We start from the raw sequence: 13,969 nt of genomic DNA on the forward strand, positions 1-13,969 counted from the left end.
TTCCCTGCTCAGCAGAGAGTCTGTTTCTCCCTCTGCACCTCCTCCTGCTAATGGTTGTGCTGTCTCTCTCTCTGTCTCCAATAAATAAATAAATTCTTAAATAAAATAAAATATAAAATAAAATAAAATAAAATAAAATAAAATAAAATAAAATAAAAAAGTAACCATAGTGGGCACCTGGGTAGCTCAGTTGGTTAAGCATCTGACTGTTGATTTTGGCTCAAGTCATGATCTCCTAGTCATGAGATGGAGCTCTGCATAGGGCTCCCCATTCAGTGGGAAGTCTGCTTGAGATCCTCTCTCTTTCCTTCTGCCCCTCCCCCCTAAAAATAACCACAATAATAACTATGTCAAGTCTGTTTCTATATTTTTGACAACCTAAAACAAATATGCACACAGATACAAATACATCCAGTAAACCTTAAAGTCATTTGTTACAAAGCTTAAAAACAGGAAATGTTTAAGGATATTTGGAGGAAAAAAGTAGTTAAATATTGATAATATAATTATTGACATTTTACTAAATAACATATTATTTATATGCCAAAATGTCTATAGTTTATCAGTTATCCAGACTAGTGTAAACATGCACACAAAGTCACATTACTCTAAAGAAAAAAGCTGGAGAGTGTATCTAGGTGACTAGAAAACCCAGCGATCCTACCCAACTAGGACTTCTGATTTCTGTGGCAGCTCTAGAGAACTGCTTTGTCTCACCAGAAACGCTGCTTCTTCCTAAGACAACAAATATGGCTCATTTTACAATTTCCTTCTTTTCCTTGGTAGTTTGCTCTTCAATGAATGGCAACCTTTGAGATCTGAAATCAAGTTTCATTCCTGCCTTTCACTCCTTATTTAATAGTTATATAGTAATTGGCTGCTTATGGTCCAGTTACTGTGCTGGGTGCCAGGGAGATACTCAGTAGGGAATAAGACAAAAAAGTCCCTGAACCCATGATGCTTACAGTCTAGTTAGGGATACAGAAAATCAATGTGTGAAACAAGTATACACAAAAATTGGTGCTATGGCAGATAATACTTGAGTGGGAAAGCTTTAGATAGTTTAGAAAGATTTACTTAAAGAGATGACTTGAGTAATGAGAAAGGTGCCTAGGAGAGCCAACATGAGGACAGGGGAGAAGGAAAACACTAAGGAGGAGGACACACTATTCCAGTTAGAAGAAACAGTAAGATTAAAGACCATAATATAGAAGACCTATTTTTTGAGAGTTCTAGGAGCGATAGTGCATCAAAGAGAATATAACATGGACAGGAAAGGAAGGCAGGTGTTAGGTAAGGTAGAAGAAAATATGCAAGAGCCCAAATGTGCAAGCCCATTTGTTGGCAGTGACAAGGAGTCTGTATTTTATTCTCAGAGTAAAGGTAAGCCTCTGAAGAACCTTTAAATAGAGAAGTGACTTGATGTAGTACACTTTAAATCTTGCTGACCAAAGTATGGTGAATATTTAGAAACAGGCAATGGAGAACGCCAATAGTCTAGATAAAAATGATGGAGACTAAGACCAGGATACTTTCAGAGAGACAGAGAGAAATGGCAGATGGAAGACGAAATTTTGGAAAGGACTTTCTGATAGGGCTTGGAGTTAAAGAATGAAGAAATAGAGGGGTCAATGATGACTCTCTGTACATGGGAGATGACAGTTAATAGCTGATATAGGAGAGACTATGGGGAGAGCTGTGTGGGATAGGAGCACAGATAGGTAAGTTGACAGTGGTAGGGAATAGAAATTTTATTTTACACAGGTTTAATATATGGGTGATGCTTAGAAGAGAACATATTAGGTAGGGGTTCAGGTGTGTGAATGTGGAATTCTTAAGAAAGGTCTAAGCTGGGACAGGTCTAAGATGAAAAAGAAAAACTGGCCATTGATACAGGAAGAATACCAAAAATTTATTCATTTCAAAGCAGAAAGGGAAAATGATTTCAAGAAGACAGAGCACTTTCACTGAAACGCTTAGTGAATGAAGACAGAAAAGTGTCTATTGGTTTTTTCCATGTGAAGGTCATACTGGGTGATCAATGTCATACTTAGCACGAATTATACCCCTTTATACATGTTGTCTTGGAGTAATGATTATTAAAAGCACTCTTTTCACTCTAATAACACTATCAGTTGCATGATAAAACTCCCTAATTACAGGTGATATTAATAAATGCTGTCTTGGTCGTGGACCATGGAAGCCAGATTGGATTGGATTGAAGAGTAAATGGCAGGTAACACAACTGAAATAAGCATGCCCTGGCTATCCACAGTTAAAAGGAATTTTCTAGCTATGTTTAACTCTGACCTTTCTGTGATTTATTTATTTTATTTTTGACAATTAGAGAACTGTTATCACTGATTTGTTTTAATTTGATCAATTACATAAGAAATCATTTCACACGTTATCATGGTGCTGTTTCAAATATTTTATTAAAATCTTGCAACAGTTTAATCTTTTTCTTAAAAAAATGAAAACTTTTTAGCTTAAATTTGGGAAAATGAATTAGCATAGTGTTTCTTCACAGAAGCATAATAATTAATCATTAATGATTTGTTCCCATAGGAAAAAAAAACTGAACAGGATTATCAAGGAATTAACATTTCAATGGTTTCTAGAACTTTTCTACTATTCAATCTATGGATGCCCTCTTAATGTATTCATTTTTAATGACATGTGGTGATCAATGAGGCTTTAACAATTAAAGTAACCTTCAAGGTCATAAAGAGAGTAAGCCAAAGCTGCAGATAACTGACAACTTTAGAGAATGCTAACTTGGGGAGAGATTTCATGTGTACAATCTAAATGATACACATACCACATCATGCCATATGGATCCTAGTAAATGAACTGTGAAGACCCGTATGGAGCCATGCCACACTTCCCAGTTAGAGTGCTTTGAAACTTAACTTTGCTATTGTTATATCTTTTGATATATTCTGGTTATAAAAATGACCAAACTAGAAAAGATATTTGGCTATCCTTTTTGAGAAAGTTTGTTACAGAAAAATGTTACATATTTTAAAACTAATAATACACAACTTAAAAAAGCAATATACAGACTTGGCTTTTGATTCTGAATTCATTCCAATGAACATACAAATGAGAATCTACATTAAAGCAATGCATTAGTTATGCTTTGGAATTCCCTTCTACAAAATCACTTTTCATTAATAGAAGCAACTTTAGAAATAATTCTTAATAAAATGAGTCATTTTCAAATTATAAAAGGAATCTAAAAATATTTTTGAGAGTTGATTTTAGTATTAATTTTCAGAAATAGTAATGATGTTTTAAACATGTTTCTTAAAAGTGAATTCACCTCTCAGCATACAACTGATTCCTAACATCTGACTTTCCTGAGATTTTGACTCAATAAGCTAATTACATTGTGGTGGTTTACAAATAAAGAAAGAAAGGAAGGAAGGGTGAAAGAAGAAAAGAAAGGAAGAAAGAAAGGATTGATTTAGAGTATCTTATTTAGCATTTCAAAATACATTAAAATGAATCCTAATACTTCAAGTTCATAAGAATTAAAATTTATCATTCAACCACTATCTTCAATATTGTAAGTTTCTTTTATAAAATAACACTAATCTTTGTTTATTTTTACATTTACATTTAAATGCTTAACAGAAACGTTTTACAAAATCACAACCAGTATAACTTTGTTTTATCTACTTTGGCAAGACTTTTCTAGAGTGTCTGTTTTCTCTCATTAAATAATGTAATGCAATATTAAAATTAAGAATTACCCATTTTCAGCTTGTTTTCAGTATGTTTATATTAGAATAAGAGACAGAGTTCACCTTTTGGCAAAGCTAAGAGGAAAATGAAGAAGCCAGACAGATAGGATGTGAGTCAAGCTATTTCAGGTCAAATTAAAGAACATGGGTAATCAACCATTTACTTGTTAAAATCTGCATTTGTGCTGTGCTAGTGTTTGTTTCCCTAGGTAGTTGGACCTCTGTAGGACATACATTTGGATGCCTCAGAAGTTGCCACTGAATTGTCATGATTCCAGCTATAACTTCTTGCTTCCTAAGAGCATGTGTTTGGAAGAAAAAAGCCAACTCTACTTTATGATCTTGTCTATTTCTAGCCTATGAGATATTATCTTGTTTAAGAAAATATCCAGAAAATTATTTTGAAATTATTTTTTCTAAAGAGATTGACTCAGTCTTCTGTTTTTGTACTTTGAATTTTTATATCCTGGATGTGTAGTAAAATATCTAGATGTAATAATTTCCCCATAAACACACATGCATATAGCTACTATATGCTGCTTATGGTAATTTCCACATTTTCTACTGATGATCCTACCTAAACTGTCCCCTAAACTCTGAAGGTTCAGGTGATCCCCAGGTTGAGCATCAGCTGCAGAACTTCCACAAGGTAAAGACTATGTCTTGTTTAAGGAAAAAATAAACAAAAATTCTGATATTTAATTCATATATCAAGTACAACTAAAACTAGCTCTGTGTTCCTCTGCTTTGACTAATGATATAACAGCAGTAACATTTTCTAAGATTAATTTCAGTAATTTTGTAATTGGTAATGTGTTTTTTTAAATGTTCAAATATAATGATGGGAAATGTCCTACTTTAAAAGCATAATTATTTTAACTTGTGTTTTAAAAGTTTCTAAAATTGGTACAAATTTATTGGAGTATTTGTATAAATTGAGTTTAAAATCTATAACTTTAAAAATGATTAATTCCTAATTGGATTAACTGGCCCTTGCAGATTACATTTTTAAATTATTTCCAAAGTTCAATGATAAAATTTCTCTCTTATTCACTATATTTTGCATTGAATGAATATATGACATGAGGAAAAAAAAAAGGTAGGTTTATGTTACAAGGACAACATTTTGCAGGCTCTATAAATATAGTTTAGAATAAAAATGAGTTGCCTATTCTTATTTTGTTCAAGTTGAAGTAAAATCATTATTCCATTGGCATGTTTTTCTTGACACTACTGACAGTGGTTAATGAAAAGATTAATGAAATAATGTACACATTTCATTAGAGAAAAAAATGTTTACTTTTTAGAAAGTGGTTAAATGGTTTATTTCTTTCCTTTTCCACCTCACTGATTTTCCAGCACTCTGTGACAAAGCAATCCTGCTCTGGCTGACACATGTCAAGTCCTTGGCTTTATTATTAATGTCTTCAAAAGAAGTACAAAACTTTGATGCTTACTGTGGTAACAATGTTCTAATTGTCCTGGTTCACTATCAAAGAATGATGTCTTTGTTAATACATACATACACATGCACATATACACATGTTATTTCTTTCAGACTGTTCTGGTTTGAATGTACAATCTGAATGCTTATGTTCTCTACTAGTCAAACAGATTAAAAAGTTCAATGTTCTTAGTGTGAAGATGAAATTATTTATCATTCACAGGCACTGTGCACCCACATTTTAGGTAAGAAAGCTATCTATTGGAGTGTGCCTGGGTGGCTCAGGGTTCCAGCGTCTGCCTTTGGCTCAGGGCATGATCCCAAAATCCTGGGATTGAATCCCACATTTCCCTCTGCCTGTCTCTGCCTCTCTCTCTGTGACTCTCATGAATAAATAAAAAATCCTAAAAAAAAAGAAAGTTATATATTGGGATAATTTCAGTCATAGAAACACAATTGATGAAGAGATTATTTACAATATGTAATTTGATATTGTATGCATTTTCAAGGTCGTTATAATTACTAAATAAACAGTATATATTATACATATATAAATTTCTATTTTTACTTTCTTCTTATAAGTAGCACAGTGAACCACTTAGAGCCAAGATACAAGAAATATAAATACCATAATTCAAATTAAACTATTAAGTGTTACAGACTTTGTTTACTAATTATTTTTTTGGCTTTATCTCTAAAGGTAAACAGTTATCTTACTTCCTCTTGTAGAAATAGTTCTCATCTTGAATATTCTACATTGTTTTAACTTTCTTCCTAGGTGCAAAGTTAGAAAACCTTCTGCAGTTTGCTTTGCTATTTGGTGTATTCACATGAGTGAGTTCTAGCCAACAGAAAGTCAACAGAAGTGAGACATGATACTTCTAAGTCTGTTTCCATTAAACCATCCACCCATTTTCTGCCATGTTAACTGGAGAAGAATAATGTTTTCTTTTTTTTTTTTTTAAGAATAATGTTTTCACTCAAAAACACACATCACACTGAAACTAATATAACTTGAACATGGTTTAATAAATTAACTCTTCAAAGATGTGGTAGGGGTTGGAAAGCCACATGGGATAGTACTGTATTCCAGGACCACAATATAATTACTCTGATACTGCTTCCATATCTAAAGGCTATTAGGAAGAGAAGAGTTATCAGAACTTGAAGGAGAAGGTCATCTGCAAAGAGTTGAAACCTTCACTAGAGAGAATAAACCAGCCCCTGGGACACTACACAAGGCCAAGGGAATATATAACTCAACATTAATTGTTTGCTTTTCAAATTACTTGCCAGTGTTCCCCAATGACTGAACCCTACAGGAAGCCGGAGGACAAGGGAGCTTGTATTAGTTGGCTAAACCTGCCTCAAAAAAAGATGAACAAACCAGGTGGCTTCAATAAATGAAATGTATTACTTAACAATTTTGTAGTCTTGGAAGTCCAAGATCAAGGTGTCAGTAGGGATGGTTCCTTCTGAGGGCTGTGCGGGAAAGTTCTATTCTAGGTCTCCTTGGATTGTAGAGAGCAGCCTTCATGTGTTTTTATATTGTCTTCCCTTTATGCTTCTCTCTCTGTGTCCTAATTTCTGCTTTTCATAAGGATACTGGTCATCCTGGATTAGGGCCCACTCCAATCAGTTTAACGTTATTACCTCTTCAAAGCCTCTATCTCCAAATGAAGTCACATTTTGAGATACTAGAAGTTAGGACATCAAACATAAATTCTGTAGGATCACAGTTCAAACCATTACAAGCCCACAATGTAATTTATACAGGTCAATTCTGAAGGACTAGAGAAGAGAGAAAGAAACTATACAGTGGATCTGGAGAGGTGCAGAAACTCAGAATCTATTGTGTACTATATAGCTTTGCATACTGAATTAAGGAAAGCGAATATTTCTTTGATCATATTATCTGCTTCCCTTTCTTAAAAATTCTCCAGTGAGTCTCTATTGCTTACGATGTAGTTCACAGTTCTTATTGTGGCATTTGACGACCTATATAATCCAACTGTCACTGCATTTGCAGACCTCATCCTCCCTCGTGCCTACCTAAAGGGTCTCAAATATGCATTCCCTTCCTTTCTCCTTTGATACTAAACTTACTTAAGAAGCATCCTCCTATCATCATCTAAGAGAAACAATGTTGTTATAGTAAAGGCTTTGTATCCAATTGAAAAAGTACTGGTTAATGTGTGGGTTTCATTGGTACATGTCAGTCTTCCTAAGTTTCATTCACAATTTTTATATCCACTAATGCTTTTTTTTCAAAACTCACTATAATTTATTGTATGTCCACATGACTAAGCATAAACAGTAGCTGGTAAGCGATTCAAGAGTACCTGAAGATGTTCTCATTTGTTCTGTTTTATTTGGATCTGTACGTTTGTCAGTATAGGAGCAGCCTACCCAAAATCAAAGTGCCACAGCAACAAATTCTCCATGAGACATCTCCAGGAGAACTGGTAGAGTTATGCAATTTGCTTACAACTCAGGATGTACACTAAAAGTGTATGACTATGAAAGGAAATGAAAGGATTTTGTTGTTTCCTTTTTTTTTTAAGGCAGGGATTTACTTTTAATTGGTAGGCACATAAAAACAAAACAAAACAAAACAAACAAACAAAACACTTCAAAGTCCCATACTTGAGGAGGTTAGAAGAGCCTAATTTATGTCTGTCTTTGAATTCCAAATCCTACATCTTTCAAGAACAAAGGTGGATTATTTTTTTAAATATTTTATTTATCTATTTCAGAGTGAGTGAGAGAGACAGCAAGAGCCTGGAGAGGGGCTGAAGGAGAGGGAGAGGAAGAAGCAGATTCCCCACTTAGGAGGGAGCCCCACTGCAGGGCTCGATCCCAGGACCCCAGGATTATGACCCAAGCCTAAGGCAGAGGGTTAACCAACTGAGCCAACCAGGAGTCCCAAGAACTAAGGTAGATATTAAGTAGGACTTTTCTTTATTCTAATTTTTGTTTTAAAATGGTTATTTATTTATTTGAGATAGAGCAAGAGAGTGCACAAACCAGGGAAAGGAGCAGAGGGAGAGGGAGACGTGGACTCCCAGCTGAGCAGAGAATGCTATGCGGGGCTGTATCCCAGGACCCTGGGATCATGACCCGAGCTGAAGGTGGACACTTAACCAACTGAGCCATCCAGGCACCCCTAAGTAGACTTTAAATAGGTAAAAAATATATATATATCCTCATTATATATTGAATACAAGTTCTTTTATTGTAAAACTATATGGTATTAATATATATCATGATACATAATGACGATATGATCATGTAATATATGCAATGATGTTTATAATACAAACACATGATATGTAACATAACTAATATAAATATATGCATAATTATGATAAATATACCAACAGATATGGATGAAATGCAGCATCACACTCAGATTTGCGTTTGCCTGAGAATATATGGATCACTATCTTAGGTTCTCTCAGCACCTCATGCTTAAATACACCTGTGGTATTCAACAGTGGAGTAGCAAACGTATACCTATCTGTGCTGGTTTTTCCTTTTGATATACTACATGCTGCTGTTCATCAGCCTAACATCACAGCCTGGTTCTGTTTTCACTTTTCCTCCGTTCGTTAAAAGATGAGTAACAGCTCTAGCTAATTTCTCACCAAACTGGTTTCTAATATGTGTGCTTTTTAATATTTGCTAGTGTATATTTCACCAAACTTAAGCATTCCATATTTTCCTTCCTGCTTTTGTTAAACTATGCAATCACACATTTCTTTTTTAAAGGGGCCATGCTGCTCTGCAGAATATCTTGTTTTTCCTTATTCTTAAAATAATGAACTCTGTTACTTTTTCATGGAGGATATTTGTTTCATTCTTTCTGAGAGCACTTCATCGTGGACTGAGTGAAACCTTGCTACTCTTTTTCCTGCAGTTCCATAAGAGCATGTGAGGAAAGATGCTTTTCTTATATTTATATTTAAGGGTAATGTCATTAACAGAAATGAGATACAAAAGTGTAGAACTAAGAATGAAATGTTTGCATATCATTTATCTTTACTTTAAAGAGTATGTTAATGGTAAAAAAAAATATGGTGACAGCATTCTTTATAAATTTAAAATTGAAGATATGTTTTTCCTTTTTACCTCTAAAAGTATATTTTAAAGGTATAAAAAATAAAATTAATGGAGGCCCACTCTTGTTCTTTATAGATGATAATCACAGACGGGAGTATATTTGTATAAATTTCCCATTACTTTAAATAAACCAATAACTTTTGAAAAAGTATTTCTAAATTTAGAGAATTTAGACCAGATACAATCAACTACTTGTTGATAAAAAATTAAAGCAACAAATAGTATGCAAATTGCAAAAAGAAAAAAAAGTCATGTAACATAAAGGAAAGTGAGTTTTTAGTTGTTAAATATCCTTAAAGTAACCTGTGATAAGACTAGTGAAAAACAGGTACTCTTGGGGTTTTTGTAATGTTTTACATTGAATGTTTCTTTAAAGAAGATTTTAAATAGTATGTTGTCACTCTTAAAACACAGACTGGAGATGTTATAATAGAAAAAAAAAAAAGATCAGGTCAGGGGGCAGAGATTGTGGTTTTAATCTTGGCTTATGTTAAAAAGAGAAATACAGGTTCAAAATGGAGTCATATAGGCCAAGTCAGCAAGCAAGAATTAACACCTAACGTAACTGCAGTTTTAACTCCCTAGGAATGTGACATTTGACCAGTCATCATAGTCAATACAAGAAAATTTACCGTTAGACGCTTTCTATTCTCCTTCGGAGGGTAACCTTGCCTCAACAATGTATTCCTTGCTAATAAATTCTCCTTTTTCTAATGCCCTCTCTCTGACTTGAAAAACTTTGCTTTTGTGTAGCTCAGCAGAAAACCCCTCTACTTGCTAGATGGGATGTTATCCTCATTAAGAATCATTTAATAAAGTCAATCAGACCTTCAAATTTACTAGGTTGAATTTTTTGTTAACATTTCCTACTAACTAACAATGAGATCTGGAGAAAGATGCCTATTTTCTTGAGCTTTAGCTTTCAAATGTGCAAAATGAATGTTACGGACTGAATTATGTCCCCTGCAAACTTCCTGTGTTGAAGTTCCAACCCCTGGTGCTTCAGAATGTGACTATATTTGAAGACAGGTTTTTAAAGAGGTAAGTAAGTAAAAATGAGATCATAAGGTTGTAATCCAACATGACTGATATCTTTATAAGAAGAGGAAATCAGGACACAGATACACACACAAAAAAAAAATACGATGTGAAGACACAGGGATAAGACAACCAACTATAAGTGAAGGAGAGGGTCTCAAAAGGACCAACCCTGCTGATACCTTGATTTCACACTTCCAGCCTCCTGAATTATGAGAAAATAAATTTCTGTTGTTTGAATAATTCAATCTGTGGTACTTGTTATGGCAGCCTGACCAAATCAATATAATGGCTTTATGAATCTTACTAGGATTAAAACAGTTACATGCTTATAAAACATCTGACACATGGTAGTTGTTTAATGTGTGCTGTTAGCATTGTTCTTACAGCTGAAAGTCTTTCATTGGGCAGGTCATTTATAATTCTTATCTTTGTCTTATCTTGAATATGCAGCAATTCTTTTAGGATTAAGAGATCAAATTACATTAAGTTTCTATAGCATGGGTCATAAGGTCTATGCCGTAAAACATATTCATAGGTTTGGAATAGGAGCAGCCTTGCAATTGTGCCATTTCTTTAACTATGTCCTTTTCTGTATTTAATCTGTGTTTAAGTTTGTAAAATGTAGATAATAATTATACTTGTCCTTAACAATAAATAAATTCATATATGTAATAAAATTACTGCCTGACACATTATTGGTGTTTAATAAACTTTAAGTATGATTACTGTGTTTTCAATGATTTTTTTAACCGTTTTTTTAACATATCATAGGCCAGGAAAGTTTCTTCTTGTGTACCGTTTTGTTTCTTACATCACTTCTTATCTGTTTTTTTTTTTTTTTGAGGGGGCAAAATAAGTCTTTCATAATTTATTTTTACTGTTGCCCTAATACTCATACACCTGCTTTACCTTCAGATGATGGTAGTGTCTGCCCAGGAAAATTGTTACCTTGGTTAAAATGGCATTTCCCAAAGTGCACTGCCCCCAATGTTAGTTACTCAAGAGGTTAAAATGCTAAAGAAATATACTAAAGGATTCTGTGTTAAGAATCCATATTTTGAGTTAAGCGAAGAAAATGAGACTTTATTAAATAGCATCTTAGGGCTCTTAAAAAGCCCTTGTGCATTTTGAACAAAGGAGGTATGTGCGATGTAGCCTTTCCTTAATTTAGTCAGTAATAGACTGTTTTTAGGTGAGTTTTCCATAAAAACATTCTTCTAGATCTAGAGAATAGAATTTGGCAAGTTCTGGCTGAAGGAAGGTAGAATATCCGTAAGATCTCCAAATAACTTCTTTCCAAGTCTGTTTCGGCCTGTTTTCCTCTTTATTTGTTTTAAATAGAGAATTATTATTACTAAATAATAATCTATTGTTACAACCAAATAACTTATTATAGTCTATATACTGGATTAGAACTGTGGTTAAGTATCTTAAAGCACCATTTAATTAAAAAATAGTGTAGGGAAGCAAAATACTAATATAAAGGCATTAATTCTATATTAAAAATTAAGCCTTACTATACATCAAAGGAAAATTAAGGCAAAATGTCATTTTCCCTTGTCCAGAGTGGCAAAATGATATCTGATGTTGGTGAAGGTGTGGGGATAGAGTCACCTTCAATCACAGCTTTTGGGAATATAGTAATATACATGTTCATTTTTCTATCTGGACTGTGGTATAATGAATCATTTTAATTTTCTTCTTTGTGTTTTTTTCTGGATGTTATAAATTCTCCACAGTTAACGTGCTTAAGTTTGCTTACTAAAAGAAATATCACTTTATTTGTTTTTATGATTTCTCTAATTTGAAAATAATATGAAGCTTTCATGGCTTCTTTGTAAAGCTGCTTCTATAACTTCATTGATAATATAACCCCTATAACATTCTTTCCTCAGTACTATTTTAGGACATAGAAAAAAGACGGAATGGCTTGTTAAACATTAATTTGCATACAAGCTTATGTGAATACTAATCACGATAACCTTGTCTTTATAAAAGGCAAAAACAATATCCAGAGGAATTTAAGTGTTAAAGAAATTCTTTTAAATGTAAAAGAAAACAGGCGTATATTACCTGATAAGCAGTGTATACTTCTGTCCATCATCTACTTTAATAGTAGTGTTAATGCTTCTCAATTTTGCTTCACCAGCACAGAAAAAGTGGTACTATAGAGAAAAAAAAAAGGTTTTCTTTAGTTTTTCACTATGAAATTAACACTTTATATTTGTATCAGACTTAGAATTTACTAATAATTTTTATATTGCTTTGGAGTCAAGGGGTCTGAAACTTAGAAAAGTGACAGTGCAATGTATACAACTAATAAAAGCTAGAATTCAAACAGATAAATGTTAAAGTATCAGATACACATACCTGCACCATATATGTGTATGCATACACACATACACACACACACTATGCTCGTTTCTTTACCAGTATTCTGGGGAACATATGTGAGGAAGGCAGCTTTTTCTGCTAGCCAAAAGCAACTGTTATTGGCAAATTTCCTTAGATATTACCAATTGAGCAATGTGAAGACCAGTGAATACAATCTAGAGGGTGATGTTAGTGTTCAAGGAAGGGAACTTTAAAGATTATGGAAATTAACCATTCATTCTAAGCTTCCTGAGGCTTGTTGGGGGGTGGGTCTTTGTCAGATTACTACTAATTGAGTAATAGTTTAAAAGGGGGCAGATCATGTCTATAACAGGTACATTTGATCAGGACCCCCTGGAAATTTCACAGGTGGGCTGCAGTGGCCTATTCACCCTCTTAACAGCGTATGCCTGCATGTGTATTAGTTATATTACAGTTATTCTTTCCCAGAAAGGGACTTATCATATCTGCAAGAAATCAATAACACACATGTAAGTTAAAGAAACACAGATACATAGTGGTTCATAACTTCTGTGCATCTAGCCATATATGTGTTTGTATATCTATATACCTATATCTATATCTGTATCTATATATATTTTAAGAGGAAGAATAAGAGGAGGGCAGGGACAGAAGGAGATGGAGAGAAAGAATCTTAAGCAGGCTCCACATTCAGCATGGAGCCCAACGTGGGACTCTGTCTCACAACCCTGAGATCATGACCTGAGCCAAAATCAAACTGGATGCTTAACCAACTGAATCACTTGGGTGTCCTACATCTAGCTATATTTAAATTGATAGATCTAAAACTTCCTACATATAATCTAAAGATAAATATTATGCTATATATTTTAAATTTACAATATTTGGCCATTGAAAAAGATTCCTTTCCTTTCCAAAATTATCTACTATTAGTTGACTTTGAGAAATATGTTTAACAGTATATTTAAATATTAATAATAAAAGATAAAAGGTTAAACAGCATAATCACATTTTGAGATTTTCAAAAACAAGTCGACCTACATGAACTTTGCAGGGAAAGTAGTTGCATAACATTTGGCTATACATTCTTTTCAAGCTCTGTGTAACTAGGTAAAAGTCAGTGTTTATTAAGTTCTTATTCTATACCTAGTATACAACTGATGTGACCAGAGAGAATATTTAATATTTTTAATAGCATAAATAATGATTTAGCTGTTTCTTATATATAATATTCGAAGTTCTACATTGTTAATGAAGA

The 13,969-nt window shown here is 33.5% G+C and overlaps 1 protein-coding gene across 1 annotated transcript in view; it reads right to left on the reverse strand.

The window, feature by feature from the left end:
• LOC112914100 (eyes shut homolog) overlaps positions 1-13,969 on the reverse strand; it is a 1,106,577-nt gene that overhangs the window by 569,570 nt on the left and 523,038 nt on the right. Inside the window, 1 exon segment of the mRNA XM_072749029.1 lies at positions 12,430-12,521. Coding sequence (XP_072605130.1) covers positions 12,430-12,521 — 92 coding nt within the window.

This window comes from Vulpes vulpes, chromosome 1, assembly GCF_048418805.1.
Source record: "Vulpes vulpes isolate BD-2025 chromosome 1, VulVul3, whole genome shotgun sequence".
Lineage (NCBI taxonomy): Eukaryota > Metazoa > Chordata > Mammalia > Carnivora > Canidae > Vulpes > Vulpes vulpes.